The 21,247-nt window shown below is 36.6% G+C and overlaps 3 protein-coding genes across 6 annotated transcripts in view; 1 reads left to right on the forward strand and 2 right to left on the reverse strand.

Moving 5' to 3' along the window:
* The window catches only part of LOC134662637 (glutamine-dependent NAD(+) synthetase), a 31,107-nt gene extending 31,010 nt beyond the window's left edge, over window positions 1-97 (reverse strand). Inside the window, exon 1 of the mRNA XM_063518909.1 lies at window positions 38-97. The gene's annotated coding sequence lies outside the window, so the exon portion shown is untranslated. The remainder of the gene's footprint in view (window positions 1-37) is intronic.
* Window positions 98-1,442: 1,345 nt separating this feature from the next.
* LOC134662345 (cytosolic carboxypeptidase Nna1) lies at window positions 1,443-11,697 on the forward strand. Of its 3 annotated transcripts, XM_063518535.1 has the most exons (17): window positions 2,389-2,920; window positions 3,771-3,946; window positions 4,492-4,644; window positions 5,131-5,363; window positions 5,487-5,633; window positions 5,719-5,977; window positions 6,056-6,220; window positions 6,295-6,410; window positions 8,902-9,061; window positions 9,151-9,470; window positions 9,545-9,668; window positions 9,744-9,821; window positions 9,888-10,067; window positions 10,166-10,314; window positions 10,566-10,742; window positions 10,913-11,083; window positions 11,382-11,697. In XM_063518535.1, the coding sequence occupies exons 1-17, from the start codon at window positions 2,707-2,709 to the stop codon at window positions 11,695-11,697; spliced, it is 3,138 nt and encodes a 1,045-aa protein (XP_063374605.1). In that variant the 5' UTR covers window positions 2,389-2,706. The 3 variants fall into 3 exon arrangements, with proteins under 3 accessions (XP_063374606.1, XP_063374605.1, XP_063374604.1); XM_063518536.1 differs by lacking the exon at window positions 2,389-2,920 and adding an exon at window positions 1,443-1,512 and having other exon boundaries at window positions 9,545-9,821; XM_063518534.1 differs by having other exon boundaries at window positions 9,545-9,821.
* A 1,535-nt stretch (window positions 11,698-13,232) lies between these two features.
* Window positions 13,233-17,018, reverse strand: LOC134662874 (uncharacterized). 2 transcript variants are annotated; one of them, XM_063519182.1, is made up of 7 exons: window positions 16,892-17,018; window positions 16,582-16,671; window positions 16,213-16,313; window positions 14,540-14,651; window positions 14,230-14,316; window positions 14,050-14,148; window positions 13,233-13,580 (listed from the first exon to the last, which is right to left on the reverse strand). In XM_063519182.1, exons 1-7 carry the CDS (start codon window positions 16,928-16,930, stop codon window positions 13,269-13,271), a joined length of 840 nt encoding a protein of 279 aa, XP_063375252.1. In that variant the 5' UTR covers window positions 16,931-17,018; the 3' UTR covers window positions 13,233-13,268. The 2 variants fall into 2 exon arrangements, with proteins under 2 accessions (XP_063375252.1, XP_063375253.1); XM_063519183.1 differs by lacking the exon at window positions 16,582-16,671.
* Between the last annotated feature and the right edge of the window lie 4,229 nt (window positions 17,019-21,247).

Raw genomic sequence — 21,247 nt, forward strand, 5'->3', positions numbered from 1 at the left:
TCATAGGTTACTAGGCTATTTTCTATTTTAATCTTACCATAAAGCTCTAGGAACAGGTTTTCTTGCTAGCTGGGATCGATTTTGCTATCACTGTATCCTAGGCAACAGTTGCTTACGTAAAAGAACTAAAAGCTTTCACAGTCGTCTATATAGCTAATTTAATTCATGATTCGCTAAGCGTATGTCATTAGTCATTACGAGGACAATCTTATTTTTACGTTTAAGTAGGACCAAGAGTCATGCGAACAACTCCATGTCCATGTCCAATGTCAATAGTTACTTGTTTTACAAAGACAAAGTTGTTGTTTAACCGCTTGTGCTAATATATTGATACCCGAGCTAGTGAAAGATTCCAAAACTGAACGTAGCAAGTGGTTCGAAAAGTGGAATCTTGAGCGTTGCGAGGGTTTCAAGGCATGAGGGTTAAACAAATTTTGCGACCGAGTGAAACACAAAATTCTTCACCACACCAAAGCGACGAAAATACTAACTATAAAACATCAAATTAAATATAAGTACGTTAGTACATTAGCCATCAGATATATCGGAGCGGCTAAGGCGGTCACATATATCTGAGTCTGAACACGCCTCTATTGTCGGGGGACTCGGGGGTCAGCGGGCTCAGCACGGTTCCATTTTTATCGACTATCACTATGCCCGTCACTTTCGCACTTACATACTTGTTAGAACGTGACAGGCATGGTGATAAACGATAAAAATGCGACCGTGCTACTAGGGCTGGGCGTTAGAGTCCGTGTTCAGATATTGTGAACAACTTAGCCGCTCCGATATATCTGATGGCGACTGAATAATCATTTGGTGACCGATGATGATGATGATAACTAATAAGTCTAATAACCACACAAATTACACGTAGTGACAATGACTAAAATACAATTTCATTGTCATTTACCCACGTCGCGTGCAACTTATCAAGCAAAAATACTGCCAACTATCATAACTTCACAAAGTCTCCACATTCTTATCATCAGATCTTTTCCTTCGTAGCTCTACGAGCAAATTTAAGTTTTATTACCGTAATAGGGCCATTAGCGAAGTTGGGTTTTCACATAGCCGCGAGCCGGCGCTACCGCGAAGTGCAGTCACCTTTCAGGCTTTCCAGGAAAACGTTACGTTCCTACGGGGTAACCGCTTTATAAACCGTGGATTTTCCTAGAAAACTGTGTGTAACATTTAATCTAATCACACTGGTGAACATTGAACACGCATTTGCGGGTGTTTAGGCGGAAAATTCTTCATATACGTTGGTATATCCAGTTTTACATGTAGTTTTGGACTCGACGCGCAGTGTAGAGGTGTAAGGGGTGCCTGCTGGCAGCATTATTTGGCACCAGGCAGCACGCGGCTAAGGGACGTAACCCGCCGTACCTTTAGAACTCGTTAGATATGAATGGATTTAAATAAAATTTGATGGGGAAGAATTTAAAGTCATGTCGGATAATTTAGAAATAAAATCGGAAGCCGAACAATGCGAGCAGCAAAACAATAATGGTATGTAACATTTAAAATATTATGAATAAATGTATGTCAAATATAACCAATTTCACCCTATATTGTCAACCTATACCTATACCTTGTGCAGTCCTATTTGCGTCATTTGACACATGACACTGACAACAGCAATAGAACGTAAAATATCTTGCACATCGAAATTACAAAGGAAGATAATTGCACTGCGAACGTTTACGTTTTACGTCTTTTTTTTTTTTAATTTAGGGTTGGCCGGACACCACCGTTATGAATCGTTATATGAATCGATAGTCGCCTAAGTAAATCGATATAAATTTTTCATTTTAGGTCGCGACAATTCAATTCAATTCAATGTTTTATTCGTAAAATATACATTTTACACTTCAACTTTTTAATCATTATTAAATCTAGGTAAATGTTGTTATAAATCATTGATATTACAATAGTTATTCGATATTTATAACAAATGATTATTAAATTTATTATATCGTCTTATTATTATTTATTAACCATATAATTCTAGCTTTATTTAAATCTCAAATAAAAATTCATTAAACGTCACAATTCGATACCTCTAGGTGACATCCAATCGTAATCGCTTGCTGTGACAATCGATTTGGGTTAGTTACATCTCTATATACGTCAGTCATAATGTGTCAAAAGACTCAAATAAGAATAATTCCAGTATAATTATGTACCTATATTATAAGTACATAGTAAAATCGTTCTTATCAGGAGAGCAGATCGGTTTATTTATAGATAATGATGCTATTTTTATAAGGTCATGGAACCCCAGTAACATCAATAAAGTGGATTTTCATCGAATCGCTCGTTTAAGCATAAAACGCAAATAAGATTACTAAGTGATATACTTCATATACTGCATATAACATAACTAGGCCTCTAAAATTGCGATAAAGGTATGTTAACAAGCGATGCCCTTCTGACGCAAATGAACGAGATTTAGTGCGATCGAAGCATGATACGAAGGTAATAGTCTTCCGATACCCAAAATATTAGGCCCTTACACGAGATCGTCGTCAGTTCGACTCTGGCCGCCGCCGCGAGGCCAGGCTGCACGCCTGTTTGCAGTCACAACAACACGCCAGCCCGTAACGATGGTAACCATAAGCTCGCCAAGGAGAGATAACAATCTGATAACTAATTGCCAGTTCGCGCGCGCAGAACCGTGAATGTATCTCAATCCTCCGTAAAATGTTATGGTGGAAACAACTCGAAAGAGCACAGGACAACGCAATGATGGTCGAAATGGAAGAACAAAGGAAGCAAGAGTATATAGAGAGTACTACGGTGACATTAGCACTCCCCATCCCCATTAGAGACCCAGTATTGGAAGACAATTTGCTAATAGCCAATTTAGAGCAAGTTAAATCGTTACAAGCATCCCTCTTTCCTATTTGCAATAAAGGTAAATGAAATTGTGGAAGTTTTATAAACGTAATAATTAATAATGTTAATGTCATCTGGTTCTGTAAAAAATGTTTATTAATATTAGTTTAAAATCGAATTTATCTAACCGCAGATTTGTTTACACATCTATCAATTAGGTAGGTATAGTCCAGCCAGCCTATTATGGATAGCTTTATCCATCTTTATCCACGTGATAAAATAACTGTCACTGTTTAACACCGTGGGAAAGAAAGTGACGGACACCGTTTTATCACGCTGTCACGTAGACAAAGACAAGAACGACCATCATATCCGTACTGGAGACGATTTTATAGGCCCACGATGTGGTTGGCTGGTTGCATTGCAACTTTTCGTTTGGAGATTTCCTTTCGACTCCATCACTAGATCCGCGCCATATTACCGAATAATAATAAGAAGACTGACAACTAACATAGTCTCATATACCTACACAACGCCGCGAGAAGGCAATGCACCTAATGTTGGGGTTATTCAATCCCACTAGTTACCGCGAAGTTATCAATGGTAACAACTGAAAAAACAACGAATAGCTAGAGTTATCATGCACCAAAGCGTGTTGGTGCATGTTTTTTTTTTGGAAAAGTATTAGAGGGTTGCTAGGCTTGTTGTTTCATCCGCTACTATTGATGCTGACTGTACTACAAAAGTAATATTCTTACCTTCGCTTTTTTTACTTCCGACACAATAAAGGCGTAAGTCTGCCATATAAAGATACCAACAGCCCAAATTTAGTTCTAAACTAAATTCCAATTTCAAGTGTTTAGCGAGTAATTCGTTCAGACTAATTAATCGTCACGCAATCAAAAACTTCGCTTTCGCTCTATCAACAGGAACGTTTATATCAAACTTTCTTCAAAACAACATCAAGACTAATCAATTCGAAGTGAGCACGGACGCAAAGACGTTCCGGACTACGGCGAAGCTTAAGGAGCCTCGGGATTTATTCGCTCTGCCTAAGGAACTGGACTGTCCTCAACAAGCGCCTAGATGGCCCTCGGAATGTCAAGTAAGATCTAAAGTTAATACAACTGGTGTCCGATCGTAATTTCGGTGTGTATTCCTATTTTTTGCCCGCCCCACGTGACCGCCCGCCATACATGAGACTGAGACAAAATTAAATGAGTAGGTATGATTCATATAAAACACACTACTCCCATCTGTGCCCGGCGGGAACAAATGGGAATACACAAGTTTCGGTTACGGTTACGGCATAAAAATCATGTTTTGACCGAAGGTTAGGTTTCGGCCGCGCAAAGCGCAAACCGAACCTTCAGCAAAAAATCCTGTTTCAGTTGGACACTAGGACACTACATATAAGTCACATTTTTCTGCCCGCGACGTCGCTCGTCTGCATGATTATAATTCACGATTCACGACAGGTCACCTTCCTACATTATGTACCTATGAAAAGTTTTGAAGCGGCATCATGCCTGCGCCGCGCCTTCACCTTACACCGTATATGCATACTTGCATAGTTAGCGCCTTTTAGAATGCGTGTTTAGATGTTTTTGGCCTGCGACTGTACCTGTTTAATCTTCGTTCGCTACATAGGTAGTGGAGGAAAGGATACATCACGTATCATGGAGTCCGGCGTGTCCGGAACCCTACTACAATGCCACGGGGAAGGAGCTGCGACCACAACCAGTCGGTGAAGAAGCTGGGACAGTCATCTTCCAGTATTACCCGATGAGTGCCGTGAATTATGTGAGTCATTTGTACATCATCGACAACATCCAATGATGAAGTATCATTATCCGAAGACGATTGAAGATTTTGGCACTATGGACTGAGTTAGTGACATAGGTACCATCAGTTACCTATACCTCTCCTCCGCCTGTCTGTGTTTAAGGCTTATCTTTTTGTGTGTATTTCAGTGGCGGCGCGTCCATAAAAGCCGATCCCACCGGCTTGCCTTTTTTGGACGTGTGAGCAGAGTTGTAAAGGAAATATGTAAGTCAAATTAGAAGCCCGGCTTGCATATGGATAGGTATGTTTGACGCGCCGCCACTGGTGTATTTAACTGCGGTTAGGACCTTACTAATTCAAACTCCTGGAGACTATAAAAAACTAAATTATAATTTATAGATATGAGATGAGTAACAACAATTCAAGTAAAATAAAAAATGTTTAAAAAAAGACGCATCCACTGTTAATATTTGTTTCACAGGCTTTTTATATTTTTTTTTTCAGTTTAGTAGATCTACCGTGGGGGGGTCCAGACTGTTCATATCAGCTTGTGCCAGTGCCGGTGGTGATGATGAATTACGATTTGAATCGCGATTCGAAAGTGGGAACCTAGCAAAAGCAGTGAAAATTACATCTTCGTATTACGAACTTCACCTCCGTACCGATCTCTACACGAATAGGCATATGCAATGGTTTTATTTTAAAGTGACAAACACGAAAAAGCAAATGATGTACAGGTATTAACATATAATTTTACAAAAATGTCATTTTTGGTAAAACACTTATCAAATAAATAATCTTAGGTACCCCTCTGCGCGTCCTGTGAATTATCCAGGTTAATTATTTTAATGTCTATCCAGGTTTTCTATAGTAAACTTGTCGAAAGCGGAAAGCTTATACAACGAAGGCATGCGACCTTTACTGTACTCCACAAAAGACGCAAACCTACATTCGATTGGTTGGAGGCGGTGCGGCGATAACATCGCGTACTACAAGAATGACCCTACGTAAGTAATAATAAACTACCTAATCGGATGTAAATTGTAGCTTCGCTATGATCTTGATAAAGGGAAACGTATATCATGTTTACAGATGCGAAGAAGAGGAACAATTCCCGTACTACACCTTGACGTTTAACATAGAATTTCCTCACACGGATGACGCGGTGTACATCGCGCACTGCTACCCATACACGTACTCCGATCTACAGGAATACTTATCGAGATTACAGTCACATCCAGTCAAATCTACTTTCTCTAAATTGAGACTACTTTGTCGAACTTTGGCTGGAAATAATGTGTACTATCTTACCATAACTGCACCTCCAAACCCCAACGAAATGGAGCCAAAGGTGATCCAAGCATCAAGTTCTATTTTTCAAAGGTTGTATTAGTGTAGAATCTTGATAGATTTTTTTATGATTTCACAGAAAAAGAAGGCAGTTGTTATAACAGGGAGAGTACATCCCGGGGAAACTCCATCGTCATGGATGATGAAAGGTTTTATAGATTACTTAACCGGTGACTCAAACCAAGCACGCGAGTTGCGGGAAAAGTTTATATTCAAACTAGTGCCAATGTTGAACCCGGATGGCGTGAGTAGTTGGCCTAGATTTTATTCACTACACACAAACGGTGGCATGTTGTTAACAGTTTACAAATATTCCAGGTAATCGTGGGTAATAATCGCTGTTCATTGACCGGAAAGGATTTGAACAGGCAATATCGGACCGTTATAAGAGAAACATATCCACCTGTCTGGCATACAAAACTGATGATACGGAGGTATTTTTTCCGATTCATACTTGTCCATATCACGATATTAATTATTATCTATTAAGTTACATTACATCGTTATTTTTGCGTGCGTCCTTTTTACTTAAAGTGTGGACATGAAAAAATCTGGTCGGTTTGAATGCAGTCTGTCGGCGTTCATTTGTTTTAAAAACAAAAAAAATTATGTCAAACCTTATTGTCAATACTCGATTCTATCAATCTGTTTCGGTATTTTTATAATATATGATGTAATTAAAAGAATGCCCTCCAAAGAACTTGCAATACGAAAAAAAATCGTGAACATGTTTCAAGAAAATCTAGGCATTTCACAAAACGACATTGCTAAGTGTCTGAAAATCAATAAATCGACGGTACAATCGGTATTTTCTAAGTTCAAAAAGGACTTGACTGTGGAACGGAAGCAAGGAAGCGGTAGAAAAAGTGGACCTGTGGACAAAAAAAAGGCAAAGAAGGTAGTCGAGTGTTTTACGAGAAATCCGGGCATATCTATCCGAGATGTTGCAAAAAAGTTGAAAGTGTCCAAATCGTATGTGCAGAAAATTAAACGTTACGAAGGTTTAAAGACTTATAAAGCTGTAGTCAGACCTAATAGGTCAAAAAAACAAGAAAATTCTGTCAAATCACGCTGTAGAAAATTGTACGACCAGTTTCTGACAAAATATGATTGCCTAGTCATGGATGACGAAACATACGTCAAGGCTGATTTTAATCAGTTACCTGGGCAACAGTTTTATGTGGCAAAAAATAAGGCAACTATTCCTGATGAATATAAAAAAATTAAATTATCAAAATTCCCAAAACGTCACATGATTTGGCAAGCGATATGCTCCTGCGGTAAGAGGAGCAAATTTTTCGTGGCTTCTGGGACAATCAATGGAGAAGTTTACAAGAAGGAGTGTCTGCAAAAGAGATTGCTGCCTTTCATCCAACAACATACGGGTTCTGTACTGTTTTGGCCGGATTTGGCGACATGCCATTACAGTGCGGTTGTCATGGAGTGGTACAGAAATAATAACGTAACCGTAGTACCAAAACAAGCAAATCCCCCCAATTGCCCAGAACTGAGGCCCATTGAGAAATATTGGGCCATAGTGAAAAAAAATCTAAAAAAAGTATAAAACGGATTGTAAAGACGTTAAAACTTTTAAGGCGAAGTGGCAAAAAGCTAGTAAAGAAGTTTCTGATTATGTTGTTTAGCGAATGATGACGAAGGTGAAGTCTAAAGTACGTAATGTCATACACACGCATAAACTTGAGTAACTTTTGTATTGCATTTTTATAGCCTCTGTAGGGATTGCAAATATTCGAAACTTTCAGGTATTCGAATATTCGACTTTTTCTGACGACATATTCGAATAATTATTCGAATATTATAAAAAATAAGAAAAGGAACGAGAAATCGGTTTATTATCGTTTTATTCAAAAGCTTTTTTCACATATTGCTAAAACTAATGATATTTAGCAGAAATCCACTTAATTGACTAGATTTTATCATCCTACTATGAGATGCCCACATTTATAAAATCAAGTAAAACGCCAAAATTAGACGTATTCAATATTTCTAGATAAAACTTTTATTATAATTATTATAAATGCGTCCATGCATGAAATAATATAACTTTAACCATCCAAACACCTAGGTATGTAAGATATTTTTTCAGTAGGTAATTATTTTATGATTTAAATTAAGTTGTAGTCACTCAGGAGCCTGTAAAAAGGCCTTTATTTCCATTGTATTTTGAATCTTTATTGACTTTATTTGTTTTGGCAAGTTTCTATTCCTGTTGGTCGCCTAATTATATAATAGTTAGTTGACTCTTGACTACTGGGTGGATTATGCGTCAGCTAAAGGTGCATGGTTAGATTACCTAGTTGGGCAGGTTTGGTTTTTAATCATTTGAGAATTGCGATAAGTGGCATGGCAAGGTTTAGACTTCAAAAATTCGCTTAACGTACGCTTGTACTGAATAAACAGAATGACCCTTTAACTTAAAACTTACGCACCGTAAAAATAACATACTTTTTGATTTCGTTTTCTTTCAAATTGACTTAGGTTTCACTGTATTCGCGAAGTCTATCGAGAGGAATACAGTAAAATATTATTTCCTTCGTATTTGGGTACCTATACCGTTCCTCATTCACTGTAAATACCCGGAAAACACACAGAAACTGTAACTACAGCGGATGAAATAGGTTTTTTATAGTAATAAAAAATATTCGAATATTCGAAACCTGAGCGGCCGAATATTCGAATATCAAAACAGGTCGAATATTCGACAAATTCGAATATTCGAATATTCGAATTGCAAGCCCTAAGCCTCTGACATGTATTATTAGTAAAAAAAGTTAAAACATTAAATTTCGTTTTATTGAGGAAATTACAAAAAAATATGTACGACCAAATTTTCCACACATTAATTTCACAGGTATATAGCAATGAGCAATATACTTATACATATCATAAATAAACTATATTCAGATTGCAGGAGGAATGTGGTGTAGCGATGTACTTGGATTTACATGCCCATTCTCGAAAACACAATATATTTATTTACGGCTGTGAGAGTAGAAGAAATTCGGATAGAAGGTTACAAGAACAAGTTTTTCCCTTGATGTTACACAAAAACGCTGCAGACAAGGTATTTATAAAAATAGATAAATTAAAATACCTAATACTAAAAATTCTGTTTACTTAAACAAGACACTAAAAAGGTACAAATTATTACAGTTCTCCTTTGAAAATTGCAAATTTAGAATCCAACGAAGTAAAGAAGGAACTGGTAGAGTAGTTGTGTGGATGCTCGGTGTAGCAAACAGTTACACGATGGAAGCATCGTTCGGGGGATCGGAGCTGGGCAGCAGGATGTCCACGCACTTCTCGGTTCAAGATTACGAGAGTTTGGGACGAACGTTTTGTGAAACTTTACTCGACTTTTACGACGAAAACCCTAGTAAAGAAAGGCTGAGGACGAAAATTGTAACAAGGCTGTTGAAAGAAGGGTCAAATGCCGACGAACCAACCAATATTGATTTGTCTGATTACTCCAGGTATTTATTGGATTTAGGGTTTAAAGTTACCCTCAAAATTGTATTTCAATTGATACAATAAATGTATTTTTCAGCGACGAGGGAGATACGTCCAGTAGTAGTTCAGAATCAGGTGCTATACGAAGACCACCAGAGATACTGCAGCCTGCACCACCATCCTCTCCCATTTTGCCCAATATCCACAGAGATATTAGTGATGTGAGTATAGAGCACAGAATGCCCTCTTACTTGGACCTAGGATCTTACAAAATACAAAATGATCCTCCTTTGCAGCAACCGATAAAACAAAGAATAAAATTGGAGAAAATTAACAGGATCGAAAAGAAGAAAACTAAGCGAGAAACTTTGCAGGTAATATGAGTTTGTAAAAGTTAAAGTGTTATCTTATGTGGAGTGATTTAATTGATATTATTTTAGGTTTCAAGAGCGACAATTGATTTGACATCAGATGCAATGACAGACGGGTCCTCGGATGCTGAATCATGTGATGAAAATCTCAGTCCAATAAGAAGAGTTCAAAAACTTCTGCATTTCACCAAATCTAAACCTAGGAGGAAGAAGAAGATGCCGCCAGAGCTAAAAATTATACCGGCACCGGTAAAGTATTTGCAGTAAATGTTACATCAATCATAAAGGTATTGCATTGCAGAATAGAAGAAATTTCTGTTAAGTCTTTTGACTATGTTTATTTTCAGACAAGTGATTCTCCATATCAATCGGACAAGGAGAAGAAAACTCCTCTAGGTAGGCGACCACGCAGCGTATCCATGTTTAATGAACCTACAGAGAAGCCAAGATTAATCCCCTCTTCGTGGCACCAATTTAGACGCTTGCCTCCTCCAAAGTAAGAAAAAGAGATATAACAGTAGATGAAACACATATATGAAATGACACATATATGTTTCTCAAATGTTTGAATATGAAAATTGTGTATTTATCTACCTACAATGTAGATTAGTCATGTAAGCCTGACCTGTAATTTATATTATTAATAAAATATGAGTATGAGTATGAGTATGATGTACACATATATGTAGTACATATATGAAATGTATTTAATAAAATAAAAAAACACTTAACTTGTTTGTTTTCCAGGTTTCTATCAGACATTAAGAGCAGAAGCTTGCAACCCGCAGAGCTACAGGTGAAACTGAATGTGTTGAAGAGAAATGTTTGGACCGGTGTTCCGGCTGAAGAGAAGGGGCCCCTGTCCTGGGGTATCTCTAGTTTTGCCATGAACTCTTACTTCACAGACAGTGAGGCTTTGTTACGGTATTTAAAATTTTATTTTATTCAAACTCTAGCAGACCAACTAAAATTCATAATTTTTCTCAATTACTAATTATGTACTAAAGACACTTTAAGGGGACTTGATAGCCTTAGTATTTTATAATTTAAATAAAGTAAAGTCATTTTAATTTTATACTTATTCTAAATTTAAGGTCCTGTTCAAAAAAACTGGAGGAAATTGAAGGAGAAAGAAAAAAGAGTAAAGACAACAAAAAAAAGAAAAAAACCAAGACCAAAAAAATTTCTCTTAAAGTGCCAAATGCTGGAGATGAAGTGACAGAGTCTGCTGGCAAATCACCCAAAAGTTGGAAGAAAAAGGGAAAGTAAGTTCTTGTAGTTTTTATAAAAACTTTGAAAAATACCCTATAAATTGTAACAAAGAAGTAAGGCACCATTACTGACAGTTTGGACAACAAAGGCATAAAGTTCCCGGACGCGGCGTTAAGAGCGTCCACTAGCTGGCGTGGTTGCACGGAGTGGGTGACCGGTTTAACGAAAAATGAGCAACATTCACTGGCGCAGACGCATGTGATGGATGTTAGCTAGTTGACGCCCTAACCAAGATAGCAAGACATTATTAAGGAAAAAATAGCACTTGTAAACAATCTCTTCTTCTTTCAGGCTAAAACATACTAAGTCAGAGGGATCTCCATACATGAATAATCCAAGTTTTACGGATATACCTCAGAACACACAACAGCCTTCACAAAAATCAAACAATCCTGACAAACAAGCAAAGTCCAGATTTAGGAAAGGTGCCTTTGTGACAACAGCCGTCCAGAGCAAAAGGAATAACAAAATTAATAGCTTGATATTGTCAGAAAACTCTGATACTGATGATTCTACTCAATCAACAAAGAAAGTAAAGAAAAAATCAAAGACCGCAAAACCTAGGTTACGTAAAGTGGCAACAGAGATTAAGACTAGCAAAAACTGATTTTATTACATGTATGTGTATACTCATAGGTATAAATCCAAGCAACATGTATTAAGTAGAAGTTCAGTTAAATATTTATAAATTAATCACAAACACACTTGACAGTTTTGAATGATTCATGGTGAAACTAATTTCACTAGACATAAATCAACAGTGATTAGCTTTTGTGTTTTGTGTTAAGTCTAGAAAAACACTATTTCTTAAATGAGCTATTGCGATTTTTAGACATAGCCCATCTCCTTGTTTTATTTCTCCATCCATTCAAAAACTAGTAGAAGATACAGTATACAGTAGGGACCACTTAGTCGTGTTCATATCCAATAGGATAGATAGGTATTTGTGATCTTGGTCTCTTAGAGTATAATCAAAATATAAAGAATGTATAATTATAACATATTGTTTGCCATTCAAGACAAATGCCAAAATAGTTGTCCCCCACTAGTGTCTCTGCAGGACAGAAGTAGACAGTCTGGACTCCCATAGGCTCTCCTGCCAACAGAGCACTGGCCGTCTGTCCCACTACGACAGCCTTAAGAATGTCAGGACACCGTATGGCATATTTGCATGGAGCCATAACATTCACAACCTTTTCCAAATTGAGATGATGATTGGCCCCAGGACTGGCTCATTCCAAAGCAATCACTTTCAAGGTCGGAATGTAGCCAGCCTTGAGGGCACCCTTGCACAGGGGGGGCCCGACCTGGGGTTATTACCTTAGGCGGGTATAAGCTTTATTTTTAATTTATATTTAATTACAATGTATTTTGTAGTCTTTAGCATAATTTAGAGATCTTTTAGTTTAGTTTGAAAAGGCAAATTGTACCTTGAGAAAAAACTACAGTTTTACATTTACGAAGAGAATTTAAAAGTCGTGGTTCGTTTACTGAATACATACGTGAATCACAGACGAACAGGATAAATGCATTGATTTATTAAAATGTATTACTCACTGAAGCCCAAATGCTACTTATAATAAATGACCCTGCAAAACCTTACTGTATCTTCGCGCCGACTGGTATCAATATTTAAATAAGTACGAAGTGTTATCTATTAGATAACACTAACCCCATCATATAGGCCGTATTGAATCAGAAGAACAATCGAAAATGAATGTGAAGGTTATGTTATTAAGGAATGTAAGGGTACGATAAGAAAAACAATGTATAAATATGAAACACTCACGGATTTTGAAGACTGGAATTTTCAGAATGGAATGCTCGTAAACAACTTATTGTTAATTACTTCCATGAACGGTGCGTATAATTAAAACACAATCCAAAACAAACTTTTAAACTTGCCCGACACTGTTGTTGGGTAAAAAATGACAGATGGATTTAGTTGTCATATTTGCATAGAAGGTATTTGTCATTTGTTTGACATTTGACGAATCGATGTCACAGAGAGTCATATAGATGTAACAGATTATAAAAGCTTTATTTCAATAACTGGAATTCTAGTCCAATCAACGATCCAATGTGATCCTTAAAATGTTAAAAGATTTGATTGAAAATTCTAAATACACTTTTACGTACATATACGTGGTTTCTATTTATTTTTACTACTAATGCAAGCTAGCAAACGTTAGTGAGCCAACTAGTTTGTGTGAGATTCGATGATGTAGAACAGAAGGAAGTTACTACTGATGTGGAAGCAGAGAAAGCAAGTATCCTTAATTCACCCGCTGCTGAAAACTGCAACGCGTTACTGATTCTAGCACCGGACGACGTATATCCTGGGGTTTGTGGTTCACCAGTGATTGGATTATAGGTACTGCAGCGTGATTTAGCTAAGATACAGGATGTCACGTTAGTATAAAATCGCACGTTGTCGGCATCGAGTGTTATATTAACACCTGTTCTCGCTTCTCGAGTACATTGAGTTATCTGAAAGAAGAAATGGCCGCTTATTTTTTTATAAGTCTAGAGTGTCCTACTACTGGGTAAATCCTTCTCTCTTAATGCCATTCCAGACGGGACAATTTTCCGCCCTACCTGATTGAATTGCCAATTTCATCAGGTGGTATTGATACAAAAATGAAATTGGAGGGCATTGGCTCGCCAATTCCACTATGAAATTGTAATTTTTTTTTCTAATCTAAATGTCAATTTGATTATCCCGCCTGAAAAGGCCTTTTTTTAATGATTCCAAGGTATCAAAAAAAAAACTTAAAAGTCTTTCTAAGATTTCCAAAAGTACCTACCTCCTCATATATATATTTATACAATATCATTACAAAAAAATAGTTAAAAATTTAATGACTTCTAAGTGCCAGGTGAAGCGTGATTCTAGTAGCCATATAATTTGGATAAGAGCAGAGATTAAATAGGGATTGTAATTAAATTTTATACTCACCAAATTAATTGAGTTAGTTCTCCTTAGACAGCGTACAAAATCGCAATAACCTATGAAGCAACCAGAAGGCTGTACGTTCAAAGCTGAAGATGCCAATGTCTGGAAATAGTTAATGTATGTTGTATATGTATTATGGGCCTGAAAACTTCAAGTATTATTTTACAGAATATAATTACTTACAGCGAGTGCAGTCGCGCAGGCAGCGTAAGTTGTATTCACGAAGTACTGCGAGGCACAAGCGCTTAACGCAGTTAATTCTTGAGGACCCTAAAAATATAGCAAACGTACCTATAAATTAAGTAGTTATTGGCATTATTGACCCTTTTCTTAGTATCGTATCTAACAAGATGCATAATTTTAGAGCTGACTTTTTTTTGTATTTTAACGAAGATATTTTTATAAGACTCTATTATGTGCAAGTATTTTTTTTTTCCAAGAAAAGGGTTTAACAATATATTTCATTTGTATTACCTTAGAGAAACTTACTAACCTCTGGCATGGAAGTAACTCGGGAAAAACATGTTATACACCCGTCTCTTAGTGTAATATTGGTAGGTTGAGCTGTACTACAAACTAAATTTAGCAAATTTTGAAGTTGCGCCCTGTAAGTAAAGTTTATATTAGAATAATCGATTATTTCTCACTATACGACCTTCATTAGTACAACTTATTATTTAACGGCACGTATTTAACCGGTCAACTAATTAATCGATTTTGGGTAGTTTAAAAAAATAGAAATGGCTACTAAAATTAATAGTTTGGCAACAAACACGGAGTCTTAAAATATATCAATATGGGCTGTATTTTAAAGCCGTTACAGCATTTGAATATTTTTGGCCAGGTACCAAGTATTTATTTGGCAACTGAATTAATATATTGGAGACTATTTATGAAGCACATTTTAAAAAGAAAACGGCTATCTATTAATATAAAAATGAAGTTATTTTAAAATATTTTGTATGGTCATTACACGGTCAACCTAACACGCTCCTCCTCGCTTCGCTCGTCGTCGCACCTATCTGTTGACTCTAGCAGAACACAGTGGTAACTATTGAAATTAGTAATTATAAATTTAAAGATCTAATGGTATAATGGCCATTAGGCGTTTCTTGATTAGAAATTTCGACTATAAGTAAACTGACCATTGCGTATTGGTAAATTAATTTGAGGTGTTTTGTGTAAAATGTGACCAATATTCATTAAATTTAACTGCTTTCGTGTTAAAATACTACCTAGCTGAAACGATATGCTCAGTTATGATTAGTTGATTACTTAGGTGTGAATAACTAGATGACAACTAAATTTTATGATCGCTATACAATATTAGTTGCCAATTTATTATTTTAGATGCCAACCTATCACTTTAAGTTCCATATAATTTTTTTAGGTGGCTTGATTTTGCTGCCAGTTTTTTTTAATAATATGATGCTTATATTTGAGGCTAAAATATTTTTTTAGGCGCCAAAATATTAATGCACAGCCAAATTATATTATTATATGCCCAATGAAAGTTCCTGTTTAATATTTTAGTTGCCCAGTTAATAATAAGCCTTACTTAACTACTTAACCACGTTTGTACTTAAATATGTTAAAGTAGAATTATAAAGGTATCATCACGCTCCCCGATTGTTGAGCCATTTAGAGTCCTAGCTAAATTGATTTGTCAATACTTACGCCATGGAATGTCCAATTTAGCTAGAACCTTAAATGGCCAAAAATCGCGGAGCGTGACTGTACATGAGCACACAGACAAAAAAGATAAAAATCAAAATAAAACTATTCATCTAAAACATCATACGGCAAAGAGAATAGATTGAGCCAAATTAATGGAAATTTTAAACAAGATATGTAGTTGCTTGACCGAGTTATCAAGGAATATTTTACTATAATAATTAGTAACTAGGTACCTACATATACATACATACATCACTGGCTCAGAGACCCAAAGAGGATCTTGGCCTCTGACACAAGAGAGCGCCACTCTACCCTATTCTGTGCCACTTCGCGCCAGTTGGGTATTCCAAGGGCGGACAGGTCTTTTTGGGTTTCGTCACTCCAGCGGTATCTACATATTATCATACCTAATCGTAATCATTTATTAATTGCATTCATGTCATCAATTTATTCACTGCAGTCATAAAAATAATCAATTATTATAATTACCCATTCGTCGGACAAAGAGCAGCCAATTTTTGATTTTTCCATTGTAAAATTTTATTTTTAACATCAGTAAAGTCGAAGATACCACTAGATGATGCCCCAATCTGCATAAAAATTAAAAATCAAGTTCAATATTATAGTTTATTTCATTATAACTATTAAAAGTTGAATAGGTACAGTCAGTCACCACACGTGATTGTTATGCCATTTAGGGTTCTTGCTAAGTATGTTGGAAATTCTATAGCGTAAGTATTGGACAACCAATTTAGCTAGGCCCCCAAATGGCGCAACAATCGCGGAGCGTGATGGTACATAAAATAATCAATAATATAAATATGTAGGTAAATTGAGAAAGAACTGTTTGAATCTGACCTCACTAAAATTTAGTGTGTTCTGTTGTTTCCATTTTAAAATATTATTCTTGATTTCGTTTATATCAACGAGAGTACCACTTATCTCGATCTGTCGGATAAATCGAGGTTACTTTAATAATGATCATGTCGCCAAAGAGCCATGTTCATTGAGCATTAGTATTTAATTAAATTATTAATTAGCAAATCAAAAAGCTCAGCTATTGAATAAAAGCTTTAGGAATTAAGTAGGTAAATGTAAATTAGTCTAGCCCCTTGCCCTACGCCTAAATTGCCATAGTGTATAGATAACATAACAAACATTTACTTACAAAAAATATTAAACTCCAATAATAATGACTTTTTCTCATTTTACAAACAGGATTTGTTCAACTGTAGTTAACGTGTTACATGTTCGGTAGGATTAATGAAAGTGTAAAATAAACGGATGCACCATTATTCTCGCTGGATATAAAATAGTGTGACTATGTAAAGTGATAAGTATCTAATTTAACACCCATAACTACCTAAGTACCTACCTACCTAGTTAGTTTTTCCGCGCGACGTTACTCTTCACAATTTATTATTTTATAATATCAAATACCATATCTTTCCTAGAAACAAATATTTTCTTAGGTATATTAAAGACTATTCTGAAGGCGCTGGTTCTCCAACTCAGATCCGGCTCGAAGGACCATACAGGTTGGTTTTAATAAATACTTTTTCTACTCCAGCACTTAAATGTGTCAATTAAATGACTGACAGTGATATCTAAAGCAATGTCATTTGAATGCTTTGTCTATAGGCTCATAAGATGACTGCTAGCAGTCATCTTATGAGTATAATACAACTGCTTTATTTTTTTTAAAGATACAAGTTCCGATCATCTTGATTGAAAGAGGTATGTTTTCATTTACAATAATAACTCTTTTTTTTTAAATAATAACTCTTTTTTTTTAATAATAACTCTTTTTTTTTAATAATAACTTTTTTTTTTTTTTTTGCTGCAGCTGTCATAGAAAAAGTAATGTATGCAACAGCTCATAATTGGTTCTTAAAATTCTCGGGTCTTTTTTTACAAAACTCGACTACGTCTCGTTTTGTAACTTCGACCCTTGAATTTTAAGAACCCTTATTATATCACTGTTGCATAAACTACTATAAGTTCATTTTATATTACTGAATCGCGATTAGAAAGGGATTGAGATAGCTGTCAATCCATATTGATTTTGACGTAAGTGTAGGGAAATCTGTTATTTCTAATCCCTTTCTGATCGCGGCATGATAATAATTCCCAAGGTACAATATTCGGTGTTCGGCAAAGAGACCGAAAATTCGAGAAAGTGACTGAACGAATACGCCGAAATCACCGGTTACCGAATAATTATAGCTCGTTTTCTATGGCTTTACTAATACATATACTGGGTCAACCAAATCTTGTCAGTAAATAGGAACAAAAAAAACTATACTCATCATTTTCTTTTGGGTGCTAGTACTAGTGTAAGACAAAGATAGTATGATTCTCTCTGTCTATGTTTGAAATCAAACAGACCTTTTTGACACACTGTATTTAATGTACACTCTCATTGGTAAACTGCTTTCGGGAGTGCAGGAGTTTCGACCTTCACTATAAACATTCTTTTGAAATTATATAATTCATAAGACAAATTCACTGGTTCACAATATTTATATGTGTATGTAGCATTTAGTCATAATTCCATAAAATATTTCCATTCATGTGTACAAAGCGTGAAGTAACGAAATCCAGTTAACGCATATCGACACAATGAAAAAGCTATTAATATAACAATAAATACTTGTCCCCTTTGTAAACGAAAAGTACCACATTACCGGATGTCAAAACGGCACTCTATCTCTATACTGCTGTTCAACAGGTGGGCTCGGCGAGTGGGCGGTCAAACCCAATAAATCCAAATATTTTATCATTCAAATATTAATAATAATAATAATAATAATAATAGGCCTTTACCATCTGTGTCAGATGTTTAAGCAGCATCCCGGTTACGACACTTGTGTTCGTGGCTGTAAAGTCCTATACGAGAGAGGATCCCTCGACCACACACGCAGCAGGTGTATGCTCCCCCAGGTGGGCGGGGGTTGGAGGCCTGCTCGTGGCGCCTCATGTGTTTTTCTTTTAATAAGGAAAACCAGGCATCGTCGTGCTTGGATTGACCATCATGAATAGCACGACGCCACATGGGTCGGTCTTCGGCCAGTTTCTGCCATTGGTTGCATGAGATGTTAAAAGCAACCATGTCACGTTTCGCGCAATCTTTAAAGCGCAGTATTGGCCGCCCGACCGGTCTTTTTGCATCCGCAACCTCTCCTAGCAAGATTTGGCGTGGCAAACGAGTCCGTTCCATTCGATACACATGTCCAAGCCACCTCAATCGTCTCTTCTTCAGTGTGGCTGTGATACTGGGGAGCTGTGCCTCGCTTAGAACAGACTCATTTGTCACGCGATCCCTCCATGTGATGCCAAGTATGCCCCGCAGACAGCGCATATGAAAGGTGTTCAGCCGGCGTTCTTGTTTTGCGTAAGTCGTCCAGGATTCTGCTCCATACAGAAGTGTGCTCTGGACACATGCTTGGTAAATAAGCATTTTCGTTTTTACCGTGAGATGTTTGTTGTCCCAAGCCCTTGCACGGAGCCTCCCGAACGTAGTGGCTGCTCTGCCGATGCGGGAGTCGATCTCTGCGTCAAGCGAGAGATTGCTCGACACAAGCGAACCAAGGTAGCAAAACTTGCTGACCACCTCGAGAGGTGCGCCGTTAAGCGTGATCGTTGGCTGTTCTGAACATCCTTGCGCTAGTATGGTGGTTTTCTTGGCATTAATGGACATGGAAAATAGGTCACAAGCTCTTGAAAATTTATCCATGATGGCCTGCAGCTGAGACTGACTGTGAGCGACGAAAGCAGCATCGTCAGCAAAGAGAAGGCTAAATATTAATTAAATATTTAATATTAATAAATATTAATATTAAATATTAATTAAGGTCAAATATTAATTATTTCAAAAACCCTTTTACTCGACTTATTTGACCACTCACCCCTCGATACCTATTCCTCAGTATAGCTAGTGGTTCGCCAAAAAACGCTGCAAATGGAGTAAAAGGTATGAAAATGGGTATGATGATTGATCTTTAGGCCATTTGAATCGATTCGAACCGAAGCACCAAAATTTTCGCAGATCTGCGAACTCTACTGCACACTCGCGTTCGCGCACGGGCTATAATCTTCAAACATCAAATTCTAGCCTTAGTTATCTGTGGCGTTAGATCTGTTAGAATCACATTTGACATTTCTTCCGCTCCCCTTGCCCCCAAGCCTCCCCACCCCACCTGTCAATTTTATGCTTGCCGCTAGTTTTTGAATACATGTTGACGCCATTACAACATTACTGTTTTAGCCTTGGTCGAGTGAAGTATCGTTGATTTATATCCGAGCTTATCCTCTCAAGTTAAATCAGTAATAATTGTGGGACAGTAGTTATGTTTAATAACTATTAATATGTCGCGCAAGTGCTGTGTTGATAACTGTGCAAGTATACGACAGGACGTTAAATTGCACCAGTTTCCTGCATCGGAGATAGGACTCCAAAAGTGGTTGCAGTGCATTAAAAGTGATCGGCTTTTTAACCTGAGTATCCAGGAACTACGTAAAGTGTTTGTATGCCATAAACACTTTGAACGTAGATTCATCACACGCAAGAACCGGATACAACTCGGTGGCTATCCCACTTTGTTCTCTCAAGAAGAGATCGAAAGTGGTGTACCGAGCCTCCCACAGGAAGCCGATCTAACTGGTAAGTTTTAATGCCCTTTATTACTCGTGTAGTTTTCGAATAATTTAATTTTGTAGCTCTGGCCATGCTAATGAGATCTTATAAAAATACCATGCTAATGAAAGTTCTTAAGCAAAGTTATAAAACTTAATGTTGAGTTTATAATAGAACAAGGTAATTAAATTTAACTAAAATAAACTACTAAACTCTTATTTTTTGGAGAGCTAAAGTCAGAGTTAGTTTTGATAGATTTCTTTTAAATTAAAACTCCAATATCATTAATATAAAAATATTGTACAGAGTTATTACATACATAGAAAAATTAATACATTCACTACTAGAAACATGTGGTATTTTTGTGATTAAGTACCTTTTGTTACTTTTATTGCTGTAGCTCTAGCAAATAATTATAATATGCTCATGAAAAAACACCATGCTTAAGCAAAGTAAAAATAGTTAAGTGGTGGTGGTGATTAAATTAAACTTTTGGTCTTTAAAGAGCCAAAGATAGTTCTAATAGATTTATTTTACAAAATTGACTGAAACATATGGTACTTGTTTAATATGTGATTACAATTGTCACTGTAGTTTATTATCTGTAAAAAGGTAATGAAATCATATTAAATATCTTTAATGTAGAGTTGAGGGGGTTTTAGTCAACACTGAATATACCCATGGTATGATATGCTACTGAATATGCAATCAGTGTTGTGCAACGCTGGAGTAAAAGCCCGCTTTCACAGGTTCTTTATACTCATACTCGTTCCAATACTAGGGGGTAGTGACTGATGGTCCCAGGTTCAAATCCTGGTAAGGCATTTATTTGTGTGATGAGCACCGATATTTGTTCCTGTCATGGGTGTTTTATATGTGTATTAGTAT

The sequence above is a fragment of the Cydia amplana genome, chromosome 3 (genome assembly GCF_948474715.1).
Source record: "Cydia amplana chromosome 3, ilCydAmpl1.1, whole genome shotgun sequence".
NCBI lineage: Eukaryota > Metazoa > Arthropoda > Insecta > Lepidoptera > Tortricidae > Cydia > Cydia amplana.